Below are 24,122 nucleotides of genomic sequence, written 5' to 3' on the forward strand. Positions count from 1 at the left end.
GGGCTGAACTGTGGAGTCCTTGGGGTTCTCTGAGCTTGGTTGTTTTCTTGTAAATGTTTCATTACCCAGCTCAGTAACATCTTCAGTGCTAGAATGGAGTGGGGTTTGCTCTCTGTTTATATACAGTGGTATGCCGTGGGGGTGGGATCCCCCCAATAGTTCCTTGATTAGGGTATTGTTTACTGCTTGATTGTTTGTCTGGTGATAATCTTGGTGTTAATCTCTGCTTATCTGGGTGATGATTGCTGGTGAGGAGATGTTCTGGTCTTTTGTTTCCTTTTTATTGTCTCTTCTGAATAGTGTGTAGATGTTGTTTATCTCTGTGTGCCTGTTAATGGCTGACTTGTCTGAATACCAAGCTTCCAGGAATTCTCTCGCATTTTTGAATTTAACTTGGTTTAAGATGCTGACAGTTTCCCAGTTGAAACTATGGTTAAGTCTGCCCATGTGTTGTGAGATTAAGGAGTTTTCATCGTGTCTTCTGACTACTAGTTGGTGCTCGTGGATGTGCTCTGCTAGTCTTCTGCCTGTCTGTCCTACATAGTGTTTGTTACAGTCCTTACACCGTATGGTGTAGATGAGTCCTGTTTTTTCTTCTTGGGCTACTGGGTCTTTTGGTTTACTTAAGATGTTTTGGAGGGCTTTAGTTGGTTTGTGTGCTACAGAGATGCCATGTGGTTGTAATAGTCTGTTGGTTGTTTCTGAGACATTTCTGATGTATGGCAGTCTTATCCTTTCCAGCTTGTGTTGGTTGTGTTGCAGTAGGTTGAGTGGTCAGGCACCTTTTGATAAAGTTGCGTGGATATCCATTTTGTTGGAAGCTGTTGTATAGGTGTTCTGTTTCCTTTTTCTGCTGTTCTGGGTTGCTGCAGTGTGTTTGCGGTCATTGGAATAATGTTCTTACACAGCTCCTCTTGTGGGAGGTTGGGTTGCAACTTTGGAAATTGAGTACTTGGTTAGTGTGGGTTGTTTTCCAATAGACTTGAGTTTCTAATTTGCTGATGTTTCCTCTGCTGATGAGGATATGCAAGAAGGGTAGTGTGTTGTTTTCTTCCTCTCTGGTGACTTTTATTCCTTTGAAGCATTTTGTTGGAGATGTAGTAAGGACAATGCTTCTTTAAAACACATGTTTTTACAATGTCCTATACTTACTACATTTTGGGAGAAAGTAGTGGACTATATATTGACTGTGTGACAAAAACTAAAATTTTCAGAGGATACTATTCTCATGAACTACATACTTAGTACATAGAATTTCAAGTTCACAGTTTATTACAGTCTTAGACCAGTACAAGAAATTTGTTCATGAGTGACCTATGTTCACTTATAAAACTAAGAAATCTTTAGATAACATTTAATACATGTTTAGGATACATATATAAGACCTTGCACAAAATCATAGGTAGAATTCAGATGAAATAGTCCGTGTCTAAGATATAAGTAAAATAGTATCTACAATTTACCTAAGGTATAATAACATGTAAAATTACAAAAGTTTGATGACATCTAAAAATGTAATCATAATATCTAAAATTATATGGAGTATAATAATGTCTGGACTTATATAAAATATGTCTATATAGCAGGAGCTTGCCCTATTAAGGACTAGCAGATCTAATAGTAAAGTTTAATACGGTCTTTAACCAACACAAATAAAAATCTACCTATGGATCTTGTTTAAGCTAATAGTTATTAGATAACAATAATAAAATATTACAAATTCTAGTAAAATTTGTCACACTTTTGAAGCACATTCTGAAGGTACCTGTTAATGCAAACTAAAATACTAGTTGACTATAATCCATTACTGCAGAACCTTTCAGCTACCTTCCTATCTGATGTTGACGGATCTTTATTGCCGCCGTGCAGAACCTGGATACCTGCGCTGTAACATAAGGCCAGTCGTCCACCGTATGAAGGATACCGTATGAAGGTAATCTGATTCTTGACAGCCAAGCTGCTTGCTGATCAAGGGAGCAAGCAATTAACTCCGTGGGACTTGGTAGAAGATACAGCGGAGGAGAACATGGTCCATGTCTTTTACTTCCTTGACATCACAAGGACAAAGTCTTGCAGCTAATGGAATTTTTTTATATTTGCTGTCCAGCACCGCTGAAGGAAGAGCATGGCAACGAGCTAAGGAGAATGCTTTCCGATGACTGGGGAGCTCAGGCTGCGCTAGATATCTGGCAGCAGTGACAGTAAACTTGCTACATGGAGGAGATAAAAAGGATGGAACCTTCCCTTAATCTGCTTGTTGTTCTATATCCTCTGTCCTTTGCTTTATGGCCATTCTTGCCTGCTCATATTCCATCGCTAGAATCCCAGCCGTAGAATAGCCTAACTTAGAGAGGTTGAGCTCGATGTCCTTTTTCCACAAGGATTGAAATTTATCTTGAAGGATAAGTGAAGCTAGGCCCTGCAGGTAGTACTTTATTTTTAGCCAAAAATTCAGCGAAACTAGGTGCACTTTTGACTTGACCTTTATCGTGCCTGTTTCCAAGTGTAATTGTGCATTGGAGACACATCTGGGCATTTGCAGGACCGCCCTAATGAATTTAGCTTGGACTCTTTCCAAGTATGTCACACTTGAAGCTAGAGAGCCGACAACAGACCCATAGAGAAGTTGGGCTAGCGCCTTTGCCTGGAAACGTTTGAGAGCTGCTGGGACAAAGTACCCCCCTTTACTTCGAAATTTTTTTAAAATGGCATTGGCAGAGCAAAGACCTAAATCAGCTGCATATTCACAATGAGCTCTCCTTGGTCTGGAGGCATGCATGATTATACCTAAGTATTTAAAACTATTCACTTGTTCTATTCTATGACCGTTAATAGTCCAGAAGTGTTGTTTTGGTCTTTTGGAAAAGGCCATAATCTTTGTTTTCTGATAGTTTATATCTAGAAGATTGTTTGCACAGTATTGGACCAGAGTTCTCAGGGCTCTTCTTAGAGCAGTCGGTGTCCTAGAGAGGACAACTGCGTCATCTGCATAAAGCAGCAGGGCAGTGCTACGAACCCCTAATTTAGGTGGGTGAAAGTCTGGGTGGTTTAGGTTTCTCACCATGTCATTGATGTAAAAGTTAAAGAGTAAAGGAGCCAAGATACATCCCTGTTTCACCCCCTTTTGTACTTTAATTGGTTTTGAGAGAAACCCTTGCCTATTACATTTAACCTTAAGGGTGGTGTTAGTATGTCGTGCCCGAATTAAATAGAGAAGCCTGCTGTCTATTGATGCAGCTTCCAGCTTCTCCTAAAGCTTGGTCCTAGAAACAGAGGCAAAGGCTGCTTTGAGGTCTATAAAGGCAGCATACAATGATGTTATCTTGTTGCTGGAATACTTTTCTATCAGATGTTGAAGGACTTGACATTGTTCGATGGTATCTTATCCCTCTCTGAATCCTGCCTGCTCATCTGCTATCAGGTTCTTCTTCAGTCCTTGAGTTTTTCCTGTAAGTGTCTAGCATATAATTTGCTGATTGTATTTAGCAAGCTCATCGGCCTATAGTTTGTAGGGTCATCCCTCCTGCCTTTTTTAAACACTGGGACTATGATAGCCAAGCCCCAATCCTCTGGGTTTCGTCCCATCTTATCAATGTAAGTAAAGAGGGATGCTAGCATCAGAGCCCACCATTCCATGAATTTTTTCAATGCTTCTACTGGAATAAAATCTGCTCCCGGGCCTTCCGTTTTCTTAGCTGACCAATTAACATCTTGATTTCAGATGTTGAAACAGAAGGCCATTTGGTTAGGCCATCTTTCCTTTGTATTTCCATCTCAGTGGAGGAATCTTCATATAGTTTCTGAAAGTGAAGTTCCCATATTTCTGGGGCTATGTGGGAATCTAACATGGTAGAGGATCTCGCAGATCAATGAGAAAGTAGATGCCAGAACCAGGAAGAATTCTTCATCTTAGCGGCTTCAATAAGTAATTGCCAGGTGGATTTCATATCATTTTTTTTTTGTTAGCCAATAGTTTCTTATACTGATTTTTGATATTAAGAAAGTGTTCAAGAGACTTAGTGCTGGTGCTATTATTCTCTATTTCATTTTTATACTGATTATAGGCCAGAGTAAGAGTTTTCTTGATATTGACACATTCTCTATCAAACCATGGTTTGGAAAAACTTGCCCCCCTTTTGGATGAAAATTTGACAATTGGACAACATAAATGGATTCTCCATGCTCTTACTATGGCTAAAAGACTGATATTGAGCATTGGAAAGATAAATGTATGGCCCCATTTACTGAAAGGATTGAAGACCTGATTGCACTTGCTACTTATGAGTGGATTGCCTATAGACATAGACTTTGTATGGACACGTATAATGAAATATGGGACTCATTTATACAAAATACAGTGGGTTAAAAAAAAAAAGATTGTTCATTGCTATTTTTATTTGGATTAGCCTCATAGGCAGTCCTAGCCAACTGAGAATCATACTGTCACCAGGGAGGATGTCATGATATTAATTAATGAGATTTGGGTGCATGGTTCTATGTGAGTAAATTGCGATTTCAAAGGTCATTAGTTGCATAGGCATCCTTGGCCAATATGAAGTCACATAGAGGGCTTCAAAGAGCTTCATGACTCTAAACTGTGCTTCAAAAGTGCTGGTAAATCTTAATATACTTTTTACAGCTAAAGGAAAGATAAGCAGGGCCTGAGCACTGAAAAGGAAAAAAAAGACTGCTGGAAACAAAGAAGACAGTTAAGAACTATTGTAACAGTCTTTTGGCACTCTGAAGTTGATGATCTGTTAGGAAAGCAGCCAGGCAAAGGATCTTCTCTTGAGTTTACTGATGGTGTTGTGATTTCTAATTATACATGCCGTGTTAGATTGTGCTACCTCACTGAGAAATTCAGTTTAATTAATGGAGGAGAGCACAAGTCACGTCTTCAGTTCAGTGGCAGAGGTACATGAAATACAATAGAGTATTTTGTGCCTTTTGCTAACTTCTCTCAACTGGGTATCACCAGTACAAAAGAGAAACTCAGAGCCAACGTTTGAGGTAGATGTCTAAGCAAAACAGATGGCATCAAAATACACACGTGCAGAGGGCCAGTGTGCCTAAACCTCTATGTAACACTAACCTTGGCTTAAAAATCAAATGCAAGTAGCCTGTTTGCTAACCACAACAAAGATTGTAAAGTCATATTTTTATCAGGAATAACCCAAGGTCACAAATTGGAGAACCAACATTTGAAATAATTTGGGTAATATTTGTGAGACAACTGGGGAGGAGGTGGGTGTCTACGCTGCCTACCCTTGCAGAATAGGAGATGCTGCCTCACACACTTTGCTATATATTTCTGGGATTGGTATGCTGATACCATTCATTTTTCTATGTAATGAAGTAGACAAGTCTGATAGCCCTAAAAAGGTTGATTAGTCTTGAAGGGGCCATCAGATGAAATGTCTGCCTTGCTACCTCTGATGTGATCAGAGAGTTAATCAGGCTTTCTCTGCACCTTTAGAGAAAAAGAAGCTCCTTTTCCTTAAATTTCTTTTTCTCTGTTTAAGAAATAAGCAATCATGTGGCAGGTCCATAGGTAACGTGAGGGCTGGAGAAGGAACAAGACACTTGGAACAAGACATGACCATTTTGTAAATGTTGTCCAGAGTAACCAGTCCAGTGTGAGAAACAGAATGCAAGTAGTCCGTTACAAAAGAGCTTGGGAAAGGGCTCAGTGTATAAACCAGGGAGCATCATATTCTGATGTTGATTTATTTGTTTTTCCCTTAGACTTACATAGTACTTTCAGACATAGATCACTCTCCAATGAAATCAGTAGGTTAAAAATTCCAGTAATGCAATAGTATGTTTCAGTTTATACTCCAGTGAGGAATAATCCTATCCAGCAAGCCAAACCCCCATACTGTAGGGGGATCCCCACTCCCACATCAGACCCCAAGGCTTCATGGAAAAGCCAGACTTTTGTCCTTTGTAGAAGTTTTCCTTGCTCTTACTATGGCTGCTTGTGTTTGCAATAAAGTTATTTATCTATCCAAGCCTTGTCCTTGACATTTCTGCAAAGGTTGTAAGTGTGGGTCTATGTTCAGAAAGAGCCTGGGGACAGCCTCCTGACAGATAAAACCATCTCCAGGTTAGACAAAAGGATTATTACCATCTTCAGTTCCCCGAGGTGAGTCTTAAAGCATATCAAATTTAGCAGCTTAAATATATCACAATCCTTATTCTTTAATTATGGTTATAGAGAATATCTTTGGAATACTCTGGCCTTTGCTTTCCACCAGCCCCTTGAAAAGAAAAACCATGTTTACCTAACAGGGTTTTCTGAGTATGACTGTACCTTTCAAGAAAAAAAAAATTGAACGCATGGGACGATCTGCTTAGGTGTCTTCCAGTGGTTCTTAAGTTTACGTTTAGGTTGAGTCATAGGAAAATCAGCCAGGGATATGATTTCAGGTAGGTTTTGGTCTGGGTATGTCCTTTGTTTGGAAGAATGGTGTAGCACATGAGAAGAAGAATCTGGATCAGTCGCAACTTGTCATTGTATAGTTATCTGAAACAAGATCATAAAAAACATTTGTTCAGTATAAGTAAAACTCAATAGCTTTTGAGTGACAAGTTTTCTTAGTGTTCTGGAAATAGTTTGTCATTGCTTGCTTCCAGGATGTTTCTAGCTGACAGCCACAAAATTCCCAGGTGGTCCCTTATCCAAGTACTATGTTTTCTCCACAGCATAACAGTCTTTAAAAGTCTGTTTTCCTCTTCTCTTACCTACCTTTGTTCTAATTTCATTCTTCTTTTGTTCAAAAGGTTTTTCTCAAGAGTGATCGAGTTGCCAGGATGGTCCACAGTGGAGGATGCTCAGCAAATGATTTCAGAGATGTTTTTAAGAAGAACATAGAAAAAAGAGTCCGGAGCTTGCCTGAGATAGATGGATTAAGCAAAGAGACTGTGCTAAGTTCTTGGATAGCCAAATATGATGCCATTTACAGGGGTGAGGAGGATCTGTACAAACAGTCCAGTAGGATGGCTTTAAGTGCTGTGTCCGAACTCATCTTGAGCAAAGAACAACTATATGAGATGTTCCAGCAGATTCTAGGAGTAAAGAAATTGGAGCATCAATTGATCTATAATGCCTGTCAAGTAAGTAATTCATCTCAGTTCAGTCCTATCAATGGATTATTTCATTCATTTCCCCTTAATAGATGGTCCAGTTCACTAGATCTTTTTCTCTATATTTTATATCCACAAGGAAGATGTTAGCTTCTCTTGTAGAATTTGCATTGGGAGAAGTTTGGACAGCAGAACTGAAAAGTAATGAATACTCAGGGGCAACAAAGTCTATCCTTCCTTGGATGCCAGGCATTTTTTGGTAATGATTAGTCCCCTGTTCCCTGTTTGTCCATACGCTGGGCTTTTAAAGGAGGTACAAGCAGCTGTAATTTCCTGCACAATTCTAGTTGTGCGGAAGGGAGACAAATTTTCTTTTCTTCACAAAGGGGAAAGAAGGCTGAATATTTCCTTCACACAGAAACCTAGCACAAAGGAAAGAATCCATTTTTTTCTTCCTATCATTCTCCTCCCCACCCCCCCACCCCGCCCCGTGGTTCCCCTCCTGTCATTCTGGCTTGTGCCAGAAAGTACACACACATAAAAGAAACTATGGAATTTAATATAGTAGTGCTATGAATAGCTGTAGCTCATTACAAAAGTGTCTGTTTACACTACTGTTCTTGAAATTCTAATTCATCAGCAGTGGCCATTAATTGTGGGTCAGTCATATTGGTTGATTTCATACTTATTTGTAGGTGATGTTACTGTGCCTCTTGTGTTGTTTGGTCTTGTAACATCATTTCATACCAATATTTTTTTCTTCCTCTTTTTGGGTGTGCTCATATAAATACATCTACCAAAGACATATGAATGCATTTACTGTTTAAGGTAATCACTTTGTGCATTTGAAGGAGAGATTTCTGGCACTCAGATGTTTGTTACACTCTGTCTGTCTGTCTATCAATTCATCCATCCTCAAGGGCTGCAAAATTGTTGATAATAGGAGGAATATGTGTGTGGTTTATTCCATTTGGTTTATTAATGGAGCTTATTATGTAAAAAGAAGAAAACATTGGGAGTTGATATTATATGATGAATGGTGTATTTTCTCCTTTGACTTGAATAACTTTGTCCTTGAAAATTGCAAATGAGAGGTTCTGCTTCAAGGCCATCATTTAAACAAAACCTTAAAGTTAATCAAGGATAGATCTGGCATGTATTCAGGGACAATCTTTTTTCCCCATTATATGGTTCCTTTTCTATTTTTGGCTTGTACACCTGCAACATAGCATCCATAGCATTCATTCCTGGTTAATGTTTTATAGCAAATGAACCTGTAATAACCTATCCATACCACTGTGTAGGTATTGACCAGACTTTCTTGAGACATACTTGGCCTGGCCACCTCACTGTATTTCTCTCACATTTCCTTCTGTGAACATGAATGCAAATATTTTATAAGCATACACACCCTTAAAAAATTCTGGAATTATGCCATTTCAAAATGCCTCAACTAATCACTGCCCCTTGCTATTGTTATATCGTAATATTGGTATTCTTGTAATATAATTTAAAAAATCAGTTATTTGCAATCTAATTGTTAGATTCATGACGTCAGCTACAGCACGTTAATTTATAAAGGAATCACTGGTAGGAAACAGCATACTTGGACATAATCTGTTAGTAAATTGGCAATTACAGAAGAAAGGGAGGAATGTTAGAAGCCCCACTGTTCCAAAAGCTTATAGAGCAAAATAGGAACATCCACACATTTGGAGAGTAGCAGTTCTGTTCCAGGTTCTTCTGCCTAAACTGATTATCCCCATTATGAAAACAAGCCAGATGAAGAGAAAATAAATATAAGCTGATGACTATATGATTCTGATGATTTGGGGAAATGATTCTATAGTCATTTATACATAACCATAACATAATCTCTTTTTCCTAACCTGCCTTGGCTAAAGATTACACTTTCAGAAATTGAAGGAGATACACAATTAAATCACTATCCATTCAGTTTTTCCTATCCCGTTTTTGATTAAAAATTTCTGTAAATCCTAGAACTTCGTTCATGTTAATGGACAAATACTAGTTGAGTATTTCCAGACAAACTTTGTTTCTCTTATTTTAAATTGACACTGACTGAGAAATACAAAACTTTTGTTAACAGGTTCAAGAAATCATTATGTGATGCTTCAAGAAACCACTGCAAGAAAGCTAGATGACAATTAGAATTAAGTAAATTCGTCCTGCTTTCTGTGCTATATTTACACTAATAATGGAGTTGCACATACACATTCTAAATTTTATTTTATTTTTATTTTATTTTTTTTGTCTGCGCTCAGTCATGGCTGACCCTGCAGTGACTGCTTTTTTGGACAAGTCCTTTGCAGTTTTCAAGGCAACTGTTTTCGGAAGTGGTTTGCCAGAGCCTCCTTCCTAGGGCAGAGCCCAGCTGGCGAGCGCAGGAGGCGGGGTTTCCGTTGCTTAGCGCCCTTTTCGGGCGCACGCGGTTTTTCGCGCTTACCGGCAACTACTCCCCACTCCTTTTTTTGCAAGGCACCGCGCCAGCATTTTTCCTCCCACCGGAGTGAGAGTCCCCATTTATCTACTCACGTAAGTTTTCGAACTGTTGGGTTGACAGGAACTGGGGGGAGGAAACAGGAGCTCACCCTGTTTAACGCGAAGGCTGGACTCGAACCGCCGAAGCGTCAGCCATTTCTGGCCGGCAACTTTCGGCGTCATTAAGCCGCTGCGCCACATATAAAAAAGCCAAAGTGTATTTAACAGCACCCTTTCCTAATTACAGAAGACGTGTGGCACTGTCCAGCCTAAAAACAAAAAAGACTTCAGGCTCTGTCCACAGTTGACCATGTGGTTAGTGATCAAGGCCACAGATTGGAGCATTTCCTTAAATAGGTGTGTGGCAGAACAACGTAATTTATTCCAGTTGGTATCTCAGTGTTTTGTATTTAACCAGTAGTAGCAATATAAACCCTTTGAATTTTGTGGAATCTTAGTACTTTGGATCAAGGAGAAAAACATAGTATTGACACCATCACAACAGACAGTATTCCCAGCTATGTTAGAAAGATGTTGAAAATCAAAGAGAAGCAAGAAAGGCAGGCTGGGGGCTATTTGTTGGCACTTACTTTAAAAAATTAGTAGATGAATGCATTCAGGAGAAATATAACCTCAGCCCATCTTACCTGCATTCAGGCCCATGGGATTTTTTTTTGTTCCACTACAGTATATAAATTAGCAACTCTTCTTTTTAAAAACCATTAACATACATATTTTAAATCTCCCTCTGGGGGAGATGGGCAGCATATAAATTTAATAATTCATACATACACACACACATACATACATACATACATACATACATAGACAAATGATTTCCACTCTAGTGTCTTTTGCTTTTATTGAGGAGAGTAAAGCTGGACATAACGAAAGTCAGCACGTTATTTCTGAGTAAGAAAATGGTTCTGTCTTCCTAATCTGTTGCTGTCCAGCCTGGTCAATTGAAGGAAAGTTTCCTTGAGATCATTATTGGAAAAAACTGAACTCTGAGTTGGCAGAAGTAGTAACTCCATTGAATGTCTTTCATGCTGTTTTTACCTTATGCCTGGGAGAGGCACAGCAAGCAGGCGCTAAGAATCTGATTTCCTTGACTCTTCAACCTTTTGTTTTCATGGTTTCTGATCAATAAATAAGCAGGAGCAAAATGTTTTTGTTTGAATCCTCGGACGGTTCCATAAGAACATTGATTTCTAAGTAATTATTCCACTCAACGTTCAACACAATGGGCTCTTTTACTTACTCTTTAAAGATGACTTTCATACAAAAAAGGTACACGTTGTCTTATATTCATTTTTAGTTCCCATGCCAGTTCTATTTTTAAAGAATAATTTTCCTTAGAATATTCCTGAATTTTCTTTGAGAGACAGAAGATGGAAACATATCCTTTACTAAATCAAGAATGAACGTCCTAGTCCAACAGATCCCCATGTGAAAGCTTTGTGTCAATGTGTGCAAACATTAAAATTGCAGATTGCAAACATTAAAACTGCAGATTGTTGCAAGTGCCTCTGTTGAGAACAGTTGGTCACAGTAGACCTTCCATATGGAGAAGTCTGCTCTCACTGTACTATTAAAACCTGCATAGCAAGGCACTTGTCAGTTTGTGGAGCACTAAAGATAAGCAGCTTGCTATAAGTTGCCAGAGATCACAATATAAGATGTATTTGCCAGAGATCACAATATAAGATGGTTTTGTAGGTAACTCAGCTTTGCTTGATTTCTTCATTAGGTTTAAGATGAAATGATAACAGTCTCTAGAGCAAGATCATAGTTTCAGAATTGCTTAGTGCACATTGGCTACCTATTAACTCTCTAACCATCAGAAACTCATGAAGGAGCACAATTTATAGGATAGTTTAATCCAGTGTTTCTCAACCTTGGCAACTTTAAGATGTGTAGATTTCAACTCCCAGAATTCCCCAGCCAGCAAGCTGCTGGCTGGGGAATTCTGGAAGTTGAAATCTACACATCTTAAAGTTGCTAAGGTTGAGAAACACTGGATTAATCAGTTAATATTTATTGGTTTGGGCTTAAGTTGGATCTATAAAATATTACATATCTGAAAAACCTTTTAGTTGTTGACTGAAATAATAAAATACTGTGGAGTCCTTGGGGTTCTCTGAGCTTGGTTGTTTTCTTGCAAACATTTTGTTACCCGGCTCGGTAACATCCTCAGTGCTAAAATGGAGTGGGGTTTGCTGTCTGGTTATATACAGTAGTTTGCCCTGTCAGTGTTGGTGGGGATTCCCCCCCCCCTTTTCCTCTGGTAGTTCCTAAGCAGCAAACAATACCCTAATCAAGGAACTACAGGAGGAAGAGGAGAAGGAGAAGGAGAAGAAACCTCACCCCCTCTGGCAGGGCATGCCACTGTATATAAATGGAGAGCAAACTCCACTCCATTTTAGCATTGAAGATGTTACCAAGCCAGGTAACAAAACGTTTGCAAGAAAACAACCAAGCTCAGAGAACCCCAAGGACTCCACAGTTCAACCCTGAGCTACACATATTCTCTTCTATTGATAATAAAATACTGTCTGAATTTCAGATTGCAGATATTTTCACACTCCTTGCAGTAAACTGTGCAAAAGGACCTCCTGGCATCTGGGGGAGGGAAAAAAACAGTATTTATATATTCTATTTAAAGCACACCTCAAATACAATTTAAAAACAATTAATTTAAGTAATAAAAGCAAATGTTAAACAGGGTACAAAGTATACAAAATATAGTAAACAATAAAATAATCAAACAGTAAAGAGACAGTGAAAGCAGCAATGAAACGAGAAGCCTATCACAACATCATTAACATATTAAGGGCCTGCAATAATTAAAATACATATTTTCTGGTGCTAAAAATACAATAAAGATGACACCAGATGTATCTTGATGAGGAAGGCATGCCAGTCTTCTCCTTCATGAGCCTGCTTCTGGATAGTACTTGCCACACCTCAGTATGGGGCACAGCACGGATGCCGAAGCTCACCAGAGCTAACTTTCTAACAAAACAGATGTTTATACTACAAAGTGTTAAGATAGCTCTCCCATGACATGCCCAGTTCCACCATTCAAGGAAACGCATCATCTGCAATCTGAAGTGGTACTATCCTAATTTATACCATTCAAATTCTTCATCATCTTGAGCAGCTCTAAAGCAAGTATAGGCATTAGGTACCACTTGAAAACCTACACAGGTATTTTCTTTTCATCCTATTCTCTGTGTTTGTCTGCAAGATCCCTTTGTCAAAGATTTTAGTTACTACTTCTGGTAGCAAAACCTTAGTGGTTTACTGGTTTGGTTTTATCATCAGTACTCATTTTTGTTTCATATTACTAGCAGATCTTAAATCCTATGAGTTCTAATATAGAACTTTGCAATGTGCTTGCCTTATACTTTGTGACTTTAAAGGTGTACTGAAGAGTCCATTACAGCTCTAAGTTTTATGTTGGGGGGAAAAAAGGCTTTCTGCACAGAAGAAACTCATTTGCTGATTCTCATTTTGAGCAGAGATTATTCACCCTGTTTTCCATTATTTTGGATTTTAGGAGATTAGACTGTATTAGTTTCATTGCTGTGGTTGGTTTAATTAAATTTGTACAGCCACGCACCCTAGCAGTGGCAAGAGTACAATAGACCAGGCTAATGTAATGCTTGTGACAATTGTTCTTTGGGGGGCTGTTCGCCTGCTTATGCACTTCAGTTGTGGAAAGAGATGTAAACAATCTGTGGCCAATGTGTGAAGATAAAGGAGCTGTTTCAGAATATTAACGTTCCTCAGTGGGATTCTTTGGAAATAAATGTTGGGTTGACTTCCTTTTTTGCTGTGCTGGCTCTCAGGATTGTTGGCTTGAGATGTAATGCTGAACCGTAGATAGGAGAAGGAGCATAGTTTCTCCAAATTCATATGCTTCCCTCCTACCCAGGATACCTGCAGAAAATGTAGAAGTTTTGTTTTCACTTTTACTTCATCACAATTTACCATGCCATTCTTAATTCGGACAAACCTTACAACCTCAAAATACAGTTTATGAAACTGCCTCATTTGTATGAATGATGGTTAAGATTGTACACAGTTCGGACAACCATTAATCTGCAGGGTGTGTGTTTTTTGTTTTTTAAAGTTTTGATCTCTTTACAAATGTACCAGAGGGGATTATGTAAGCCTGGGAATAGGCTAAGCCGAATCTCATTATGCTAAACCATAGTTTTACGTGACATTTGAACATAACAGTTGTCTGATTGGTTCATAGAGAACAAAATGAGTCCTTTCAGTCACAGAAGAGATACATTTATGTAAAAGTCTTACCTTTCCATATTATTTTAATATTATCTCATAATAACATTATCATGCAAAATAGTCTAAAGATTCTGACATCACTAAAGTTCATGTTAAAAAGAAATCTGGAAGGGAAAGAATATTTATTTGTGTTTAATTTGATTCTCATGATGAGATTGGCTAGACTTCTACTTTAGTCATTTACAGTAATTCTAATATTCTCGTTCTGCAGAACACATAAAAATCACAATACAAATCGAAAAGAAGGGCAGTCACAGTGATGGAACTAAAACAATGCTTACCTTGAGCATTTGCAAATTAATTTTAATACTGAATAAACAGGAATTTGAGGCAAAGCTTGATTATTCCTCTAGTTTCCAATCCAATATGTTCTTTTCATAGACTAAGAAAAGGATGGGGCAGATGTAGTATCTAACATTAGGATTGTGCATGTTTTCAAAATGATTTGGAATAGATGCTTTGGAGCATACAAGACCTCAAGCGCAAGAAATCTTTAAAGCAGCTATGGCTTTTTTTCAAGCTTCTGCATGAGCCTGAAAAAAGATACACTTCACTTGCACTCTCACATGTTCCAAAACACTTCTTCTGAATTATTTTTAAAACTTGCACAGACCTATCAGAGATCCTGTACCTTACTGAAACATTGTACTCTATTTTTATATTGCAAAAATTATTGATGCAGTGTTTCAAAACCTTTTTTATTCCCAAGAACAAACAAAAGAAGCAACTAGTTGTGTGTATTTATAGCTTGTTTGCAGTGTTTTTGGAATTATTCTTGAAGCCATATAAAAGGCAATGAGCAGAGATGATGTTATGAAGCTGTAGGAAAGTAGACCGAAATGAAATTGGGGGAAAAAAAGGTCAACGGATCTAGTGATCTGATTTTTTAGCAGATATTTAGAACAACTGTGATTTAGGACTCTAGAAAGACTGCCTGTACTGTTTTCCAAAAGCTACATCAACCCAAGGGGGAGACCAACCCAACCTCATCTATTGATCTGAGAAGACATAACTATGGGTGTTTTCCTTCTTTTATCAGAAAGAACACTCAGAACATATTTGTCCTATGACTATAGATATAAGAGATATAAGTGTAAGAGAACCTCAGCCCTACCCTTCAGTTAAAAGAACTAGAGTGTCAATCCCTGTTAAGCAGGTTCAAGTTCATCTTGGATCAAACTGCATTAAATGCTGGTTTATAGCTTATTGCTTTGTTCTGATCTTGAAGAACTAGTCTCTCTACTCTTCTTTTCCCTCTTCCCTGAACCTCCCTTGCATGTCTTTGTTTTGTTTGTATATTTAACAACAACACCTGTCTTTCTCTTTTTCATTGGAAAACAATTGCCTAAAAGGTGGGATAAGAAAAAAAACATGAATAAAGATTGCAGCAAAGGTTGGGACTCTCTATGGGCTTATACAGTGGGGCAAAAAAGTATTTAGTCAGCCACCAATTGTGCAAGTTCTCCCACTTAAAAAGATGAGAGAGGCCTGTAATTTTCATCATAGGTATACCTCAACTATGAGAGACAAAATGGGGAAAAAAATCCAGAAAATCACATTGTCTGATTTTTAAAGAATTTATTTGCAAATCATGGTGGAAAATAAGTATTTGGTCAATATCAAAATGTTCATCTCAATACTTTTTTATATATCCTTTGTCGGCAATGACAGACGTCAAACGTTTTCTGTAAGTCTTCACAAGGTTTTCACATACTGTTGCTGGTATTTTGGCCCATTCCTCCATGCAGATCTCCTCTAGAGCAGTGATGTTTTGGGGCTGTCGCTGGGCAACACGGACTTTCAACTCCCTCCAAAGGTTTTCCATGGGGTTGAGATCTGGAGACTGGCTAGGGCACTCCAGGACCTTGAAATGCTTCTTACGAAGCCACTCCTTCATTGCCCGGGCGGTGTGTTTGGGATCATTGTCATGCTGAAAGACCCAGCCACGTTTCATCTTCAGTGCCCTTGCTGATGGAAGGAGGTGTTCACTCAAAATCTCATGATACATGGCCCCATTCATTCTTTCCTTTACACGGATCAGTCGTCCTGGTCCCTTTGCAGAAAAACAGCCCCAAAGCATGATGTTTCCACCCCCATGCTTCACAGTAGGTATGGTGTTCTTTGGATGCAACTCAGCATTCTCTCTCCTCCAAACACGACAAGTTGAGTTTAAACCAAAACGTTCTACTTTGGTTTCATCTGACCATATGACATTCTCCCAATCCTCTTCTGGATCATCCAAATGCTCTCTAGCAAACTTCAGATGGGCCCGGACATGTACTGGCTTAAGCAGGGGGACACATCTGGCACTGCAGGATTTGAGTCCCTGGCGGCGTAGTGTATTACTGATGGTAGCCTTTGTTACTTTGGTCCCAGCTCTCTGCAGGTCATTCACTAGGTCCCCCCATGTGGTTCTGGGATTTTTGCTCACCGTTCTTGTGATCATTTTGACCCCACAGGGTGAGATCTTGCGTGGAGCCCCAGATCGAGGGAGATTATCAGTGGTCTTGTATGTCTTCCATTTTCTTATTATTGCTCCCACAGTTGAGTTCTTCACACCAAGCTGCTTGCCTATTGCAGATTCAGTCTTCCCAGCCTGGTGCAGGTCTACAATTTTGTTTCTGGTGTCCTTCAACAGCTCTTTGGTCTTGGCCATAGTGAAGTTTGGAGTGTGACTGTTTGAGGTTGTGGACAGGTGTCTTTTATACTGATAACAAGGTCAAACAGGTGCCATTACTACAGGTAACGAGTGGAAGACAGAGGAACCTCTTAAAGAAGTAGTTACAGGTCTGTGAGAGCCAGACATCTTGCTTGTTTGTAGGTGACCAAATACTTATTTCCCACCATGATTTGCAAATAAATTCTTTAAAAATCAGACAATGTCATTTTCTGGATTTTTTTCTCTCATTTTGTCTCTCATAGTTGAGGTATACCTATGATGAAAATTACAGGCCTCTCTCATCTTTTTAAGTGGGAGAACTTGCACAATTGGTGGCTTACTAAATACTTTTTTGCCCCACTGTATCATGTTTCAGAAATACTATGAATTTATGTAATTAAGTAGCCTTAATAAATGATTTTTATTTGAAAACATAAAATAAAAATTATTTGATTTGAAATAATAGAGCACTATAGGTTAATATAAGATAGTTCAGCTTCTGTGTGCTAAAAAAGTTGAACATTTCAAAAATATAAAACTTTAAAGGAGGAGAGACTTAGGATAAAGAAACATAGGAGTTGATGCACTCCTTACTGCCCCTATTTGTATGTATGTGTGTTTGCATTTATTTGGTTTAAATAGAAGAATTCAGTATTTTATTTTCTGTGCAGAATTGGCTCTCTTTTTCTGTAGAACTTGTAGGGATCTTTTTAATGCAGGATAGACATTTCCATATTTTATACTCTTTTTCATTAAAGTCTGTTTCTGTAATATTTATCATAGCCATAGATCATGTAATAAGATTGGAAGATTTAAACAAAAAATCCAAACTGATGTTATGCTGTGCTATTTTCTACCATTTGTTTTATTTATGAAAATGTCAGATAAGTTTTATTTGTTTAGTATTTCATTTTTAACATTGTGAACACTCCCTCTCCCTTTTTTTCTATAATTTTTATGCAAGCTGGACAATGCAGATGAGCAAGCTGCACAGATCAGACGAGAGCTTGATGGGCGCCTCCAAATGGCTGATCAAATGGCAAAAGTAAGTTTGAATTTCTAGCTTTGAGGAGTAGAAATTTTCCTAAATAAGTTTGGGGCTGATTATTTAGGAAGAGGTTCCACTGCAGTCAGTAGAACAAACTACATGGATTTATAACAACATTTGCTTGCATTTGTGCTTCTTTAGCATCATCTCTCTTTTTCAGTTCATTTGGATTGGCCTTATTTTCTCTTGGATAACTATTAGTAGTTGTTGGACTTGTTGATAGATGGCATATTTCCATAACTGGTAAACTGATCTTACCAAGGTAAATTGTTTGACAGTCTGCCTTTAGGCTTGTCATTTAAAAGACATGACATACAAGGAGAAAGGATGAAGAGGGTGAGGGGAAAACAGGCCAGAAGCCATGTTTCAGGTTCTTATATGATCAACTAAAAAGAATAGCTTAGTTGCCTATTGGAAAGGCCACCACTGCTAGATATAAATTGTAATCATTTTAATTGATATCATATGCTAAGACTCATGCCTGAATAATTGCACAAACAAACAAACGAGTTTTAAGCATTGCACACTCTGAAGAGTTACAGGGAATACATGGAACTAGCCCTGCTTTGGGTAATGTAGAGACCTCTGATATCTTTGGGGATTAAGATGGGCCATTGGTACTATACATGTCAGTAGGATTTTTTTTGACCAAATCTTTCTGTAGGTGATGATACAATATCAAATACAGTGGTACCTCGGGATACGAACTTAATCCGTTCCGTGACTCTGGACGTATCCCGAGTTGGTTATAACCCGAAACGTTCGTTAGTAGAGGCGTTCGTATCCCGAGGTACCACTGTAGTCCAGAAATGTGCTTACCTATTCGATTTTTCAATATTGCTTGGACTTCAGTTCTTGTTAGACATGGGAGCTGCTAACTGTACTCTGTTGCTTCAGATTTTATGGCAAAATTTAGCATGCCAAATCAAGACATTTGGGAAGGAAGTGGAGAATGGTTTACATCTATGTCCAGCAGATAACCCTAGCAATCAGATCAGTTTTTATTGATTTATTGATTATTCTTATGGAAAAGAGCCAAGAACAACTAATAGAAGAGAGAAATATTTTGACTGTTCTGTTTAATGGAAAATGTTTTAAGTATTGGTGAATTGTGGAGTAAAACTCTATACTTAAGGGAGGAAAAATCTGGTTTTAAAAATGCTATAAAAGCAGAATGATTCAGCATCCAGTCATTCCTCTCCTTTCTGGGAAAATACTTTCAAAATTTGACTTATACCACTATGTTTGAGCTAAAGAAATGATAGTCCGTCACCTTACATTACTCCAAATTCACTGTCAGAATGTTTTATTTTTGTTTCATACTTTCCTGAGTCTATTTTGTGAACATTTCGAAATTGAATTGCATTAGTGGGATGTATTGTTTCTTACTACCTAATTGATACTTTAAAGTGGCTTCTCTACTTTTTCAGGTTAGTAATGTAAAGGCTCCATTTGTATATTTACATAAGATAAGATACTAATTAATCAGGGCTGTGTTTATCTGTCTAGGAGTTTAGAACCTAAAGTGACACTGAACTTTCAAAAATATTTTCAAGGAAAGAAAATGTCCAGAGTTTATAGCAAAAGAAATGGAGCATATGTATATAGAAGAACTACGGTCTTCAGTGAATTTGCTGATGGCAAATTTGGAAAGTCTTCCAGTGTCTAAAGGTGGGCCAGAATTTAAATTACAGAAGTTAAAGCGATCCCAGAATTCTGCTTTCTTGGACATAGGAGATGAAAATGAAGTTCAGCTGTCAAAATCAGATGTGGTGCTGTCATTCACATTAGAGGTAAGCATATGTATCATGTAATATTTGTTGACATTTGAATTACTCGTGAATATTCCTATCTCCTTGGGATTGTTCTATGTTATGGTACCTTTCAGAATTCCTAAAGGTATGCTATTTATGCTGTCTAATCTCCAGAATGATCTGCTGGCAATTCATTTGGATGTTTCACTTACAGAATGCTTTCTAGCAGAATATTTCAAGGGTCATAAGCCGCAGATCTACCGAAATTTTCACTGCTAGTGATAGCAAAATCCTTAAATGTCAGGTTAATCTTTTTTTTACTAGTAATTTTATTAAAGATTACAATTATAACAGTAAAAACTACTGTAATACAAACTAAAAAAAAGAATAAAAAGAAAAAATAGAAGGTGCAGAAGAAAAAGAAATAGAAATAGAAAAGAAAGAAAAAATAAGAATGTAGTAAAGAAAAAGAAAAGAAATATATAAAGAAGTTACTTCCCCCTTCATCACAACTAGAAACAATTTTAATAACTTATCACCTTCTCCTTAAATACAACAAATGATGTCTTCTTCCCATATCCCATCTCCTATCTATAAACTAATACTTAAAGCCTCGTTGTTTCAGTCCTGATGTCAGCAAAAGCTCATTAAGGATTACCAGAGACAATAGTATATCTATTTTAATCTTGATCAAATAAACAAACTTTACATTCCTTCCTTTTACTTCTAACAGTCTTGAACGTTAGCCCCTTCAAATAATGTCATAGAACTTTATTTCTTTTCATTTTTTTCTTTGTCCCTTCTCACAAAATTCTTCGAAACTTTAACAAACCTCTTTTCTAAATCCAGTGTAGGAAAATTATCTAGGTTTGTTTTGTATATCCCTTTTAATTATTAAGACATCAGTTGGTTTCTTTTGTATGACCAGTATAACAACTTTTTCCATTTCATTCTTGTAGCTAGTCATTTTTAAATCCACTTTCAAATCAGTCTTGATCTTGTCAGGTAGAACTTGTTCCTTTTCCATAACATCTTTTAAATACAGTCTATGTATAGATGCAGACACTCTTAAAATTAACTTCTAGGTCCATTGTTCAAAAATAACCTTCAATATGTTCAATATTAAAATATTTTGCATCATTTTGTACTTCAAGTTTAAGTGTTCTTGTCCTTTAATTATAATTCTTTAGTTCCCTCTAGTTCCCTCTAGTGTCCAATTTTTAAAGTCTTATCTCACAGCATTATGGGTTTTTTTTTTAAAAGAATTCAAAACAAAAGCATTTTCTCACAGGAAGGATTCTTTATAATTAATTCCAAAATCTTATTTCAAATTTATCTGGATCCTTGGTCCATTTGTAACTGTCTAAAATCAAAGTTTTAACCACCCTTTTGCTGTTTATTTAAAAAAAAATAAGTTCTTAAACTTGTAGTTAAAACTTCTTTTTCTAAAGATTGAAGAAAACTCATTCAGTGCTGTAAAACCTGTCAATCCAAAGGTTCCTAACAGCTGAAAAGCAGTTAACAAGCAATTTCCAAAAGTGATTAGAAAAGGAAGTATGTGAAGTTAGCGTCCTTAATGTCAGGTTAATCTCATTTGAATAGATCACCTTTTATGGTGAAGTCATGTTAACCTTTTCTAAGGCACAGTAATTATCTTAACAACACAAGAGAAGTGATGAAAATCATTTGACCAGATGTTGAATTTTGTTTAAATTGTTTCACTTTGCTTGTTTTTGTTATCTATTATCTTAGGATCTATTCAGAAATAACAGCCCTTGAGATTGCTGCTAGAGTTTGGGGTGGACAGAGTAGGTATGGAAAACTAGTACATTAGCATGAAAACAAAACTAAATCCACTTTCCCTGTTGTGCAGGGATCCACAAATTTGCTTATTACTGTGAACATTCTTGTCTCCTCTGACAAATATGGCAAACCTCACACTACTCTTGAATTTGGGATTCAGAGGAAGTGAGAGGAAATTACTCCTGTCCTAACAATGCACTTCTGAATGCTGCAAGTGCTTCTGAAGGCCAGCACAACTCAATGTAGAAACACTCTACCTCCTCTAGACGTTTATTTCAGTTTAAAGTCCAGGATCCCTAGATTCTCGCCTGTAGGCTAGTTTTTCTATAGCAGGGACATGTGATTTCTTGCTGCTTCACCCTTTTTTTTTTTTTTTAAAGACAGGCTTAAACAGACTGTCAAAGAAGTCTGAAGTGTGTACCATGTCCTCACTTTTTAGTCTTTTCCTGTTCCCTGGTCTAAATTCTTGAGACTTTTACAGAAGTATTACAGTACATATAGTATGCGTTGGTTATAAAATTAGAGTATCTTCATTATGCTTTGCTTAGGTTCAGAGTTAACACAGGTGCAAGGTTGCATCCTTCTGTTAACATGAGAGTTCACAGAAACTTTCTTTCCAGCTTGTCACCTCCAGTATAGTTTTCAAGAGGTTGTGCTGTAAAGGAGTTGCAGCATGAAAGGACTACTACTGAAAACTAAGGGGAGGCAGGTTTTTTGTTTTTTTTTAAAGAGGAGCAAGATTATATTGTAGTAATGGGATTTAGTTTTATGAAGTGATTGCCTTCTTTGTCACTGTATTGGCAGTTTTTGGTAAATAGACCTTCTGGGCCAAATTCACATGCCCTTTTCTTGAATACCTCTATATTAAGCTGCAAAAACTAACTGTTTTAGATTTTTTTAGATCTAAAATAGTTTCACAATCTATTTGTGAATCAAAGAAAATGGAGTCAGAAGCTAGCTGAGCTACATCCATTAAAAGTGATGTTCAATCAAGGATGGAATTCAGCCTGGAATGAAAGTAATGTTTCATAAGGAGGACAATGCCATATTTCTCAGGCAGACAGTGGCATCCTTGTAAGTGTACAGGGCAATTGCTTCACAACCTAGCAGTGTGATGAGGAGAATTACTTGGAATCAAAATTGTTGAAAGGTTGCCTTCCCTCTTTTCTGTGTTTTTCTCCTAACTGGTTAGAAATGAGAGAGACAATATAGAATTTGTATGTATGTTTGTGTGTGTGTGTGTGTGATCTACAGATCAATAGAGATATTCATCTTTATCATAGGATTATCATTTTTTTAAAAAAGAAAGGTCGTAAAGACATGAGCTCATTCTGAAAAGCACTCTGTGGGTTTGTTGTGAACAAGAAAGCCAGAGTTGCAGTAAAAATATTATTATATGTCTATTTGTGCAACCAAAGAGTCATTTTAAGCCAGTGTTCTCCAAATTATTGGTACCTGAGTTGAACTGTTTTCCTCCCTAAGCACTGAAAATGTGCTTCAATTTAGATTCCCAGAACTACAATGCAAGTAGAATTAATAACATATTTTTAAAAGAAAATTATTAACTTTAAAGTAATACACTCAGAACTGGCTCCCTCTATTGCATGTTATGTTAGTGACATACAATTCAGCATGTAGTTTTTTGGCAGTGGAAAATTAATAGAGTATTTCTAGAACCTGCAGGTCTGGAAGCACTCTGGGCAATTAATGTTTTCATAGCTGGAAAAAATAATTTGACTTATTTAATTTAAAAGTGTACAGAAACTGCTCGCTTATGTGGTAAATGAGTTAAATTTTCTGGAGGGTTTTGAAAAACTGTTTAAAAGGAGGATTTCCTTGAGAAAAAGTTGTCTAAGATGTTTGGTTTGTCCTTTTTCTCCCATTTCTTAGACAGAAGAGTAAATGATACTGTGCCTGTTTTGGTTGAGGGAAATCTCTGTGCATGTTGACCTGGTCACAATGTGCATTTCTGTAATCAAGAAAACAATGGTTTCCCAATAACATTATGACATTAATTAAAGGTCAGAGAAGTGTGAGTTGAGAAACAATCACATTTATATCCATAATGTAGTTTGTTGTCTTCAAGGCAACAGTTTCCATTTCTGAAGGGGAAAGCCACTGATGCAGCATGTGGCTTAACTCTTCAGCATCCACTTACTACATTCAACACAGAAATGAGGCTTTGTGCAATTAGATGTTGATATGGAGGGCCCTTAGAATCCTGGGCTGTATAGGTTTAATGGTGTGAAAATATTTTTATGTGTCTCTGGTTGGACATATGAATGGGAGCTCAGCTGTGTTCATAGTTCTTCCCAGCAGTATGAATAATGCTGTTTTGAATTTTGACCACCAGTTGTAACAGCATACTACCATTAGCCAAAGGTTAACTACCCCTGGCTACATCCAAGCAAATCATCTTCAAATCAGCTGGGATCATACAAATGCTATAATCAATTCAGATTTCTGCATGGGATAATGACTTATTTTAATATGTGAAAGATCAAAGATCTATGCTCAAATAAAGGTAAGTACTACAGTACTTGGGTATGCAGAAGTTTATACTAATGCTCAGTTGCTTGATATGTATCAGGTTAGATCCAAACATAGTGTTTCTAATAGACAGGTAGTCCTCACTTAATGACCACAATTGGGACTGGAATTACTAAGCAATGCATCACTAAGCAATGCAGTCGTTAAGCAAATCATCACATGACCAGACTCAATTTTAGACCTCTTTTGCGGCAGTCATTAAATGAGTCATGCAGTTTCCCCATTGATTTTGCTTGCTGGAAACCAGCTAGGAAGTTCGCAAATAGTGATCATGTGACCCCTGGGATGCTGCAACTATCGTAAGTGCGAGATGGTTGCCAAGCACCCAGATCACAATTACCTGACCGCGGGGGCGCTGCGATAGTCATAACTTCAGGCACTGGTCATAAGTTACTTTTTTAGCTCC

At 37.5% G+C, this 24,122-nt stretch overlaps 1 protein-coding gene across 8 annotated transcripts in view; it reads left to right on the forward strand.

Annotated features, from left to right (window-relative positions):
* Positions 1-24,122, forward strand: part of CADPS2 (calcium dependent secretion activator 2) — a 335,958-nt gene that overhangs the window by 90,843 nt on the left and 220,993 nt on the right. For all 8 annotated transcript variants that reach the window (XM_088141678.1, XM_025164784.2, XM_088141679.1 and 5 more), the window contains exons 3-5: positions 6,784-7,116; positions 17,526-17,606; positions 19,166-19,402. In XM_088141678.1, coding sequence (XP_087997804.1) covers positions 6,784-7,116; positions 17,526-17,606; positions 19,166-19,402 — 651 coding nt within the window. The remainder of the gene's footprint in view (positions 1-6,783; positions 7,117-17,525; positions 17,607-19,165; positions 19,403-24,122) is intronic.

Source organism: Python bivittatus, unplaced genomic scaffold (assembly GCF_059951505.1).
Source record: "Python bivittatus isolate LINGU-HERP-01145 unplaced genomic scaffold, Pbiv_v1 ctg000330_np1212, whole genome shotgun sequence".
NCBI classification, from domain to species: domain Eukaryota; kingdom Metazoa; phylum Chordata; class Lepidosauria; order Squamata; family Pythonidae; genus Python; species Python bivittatus.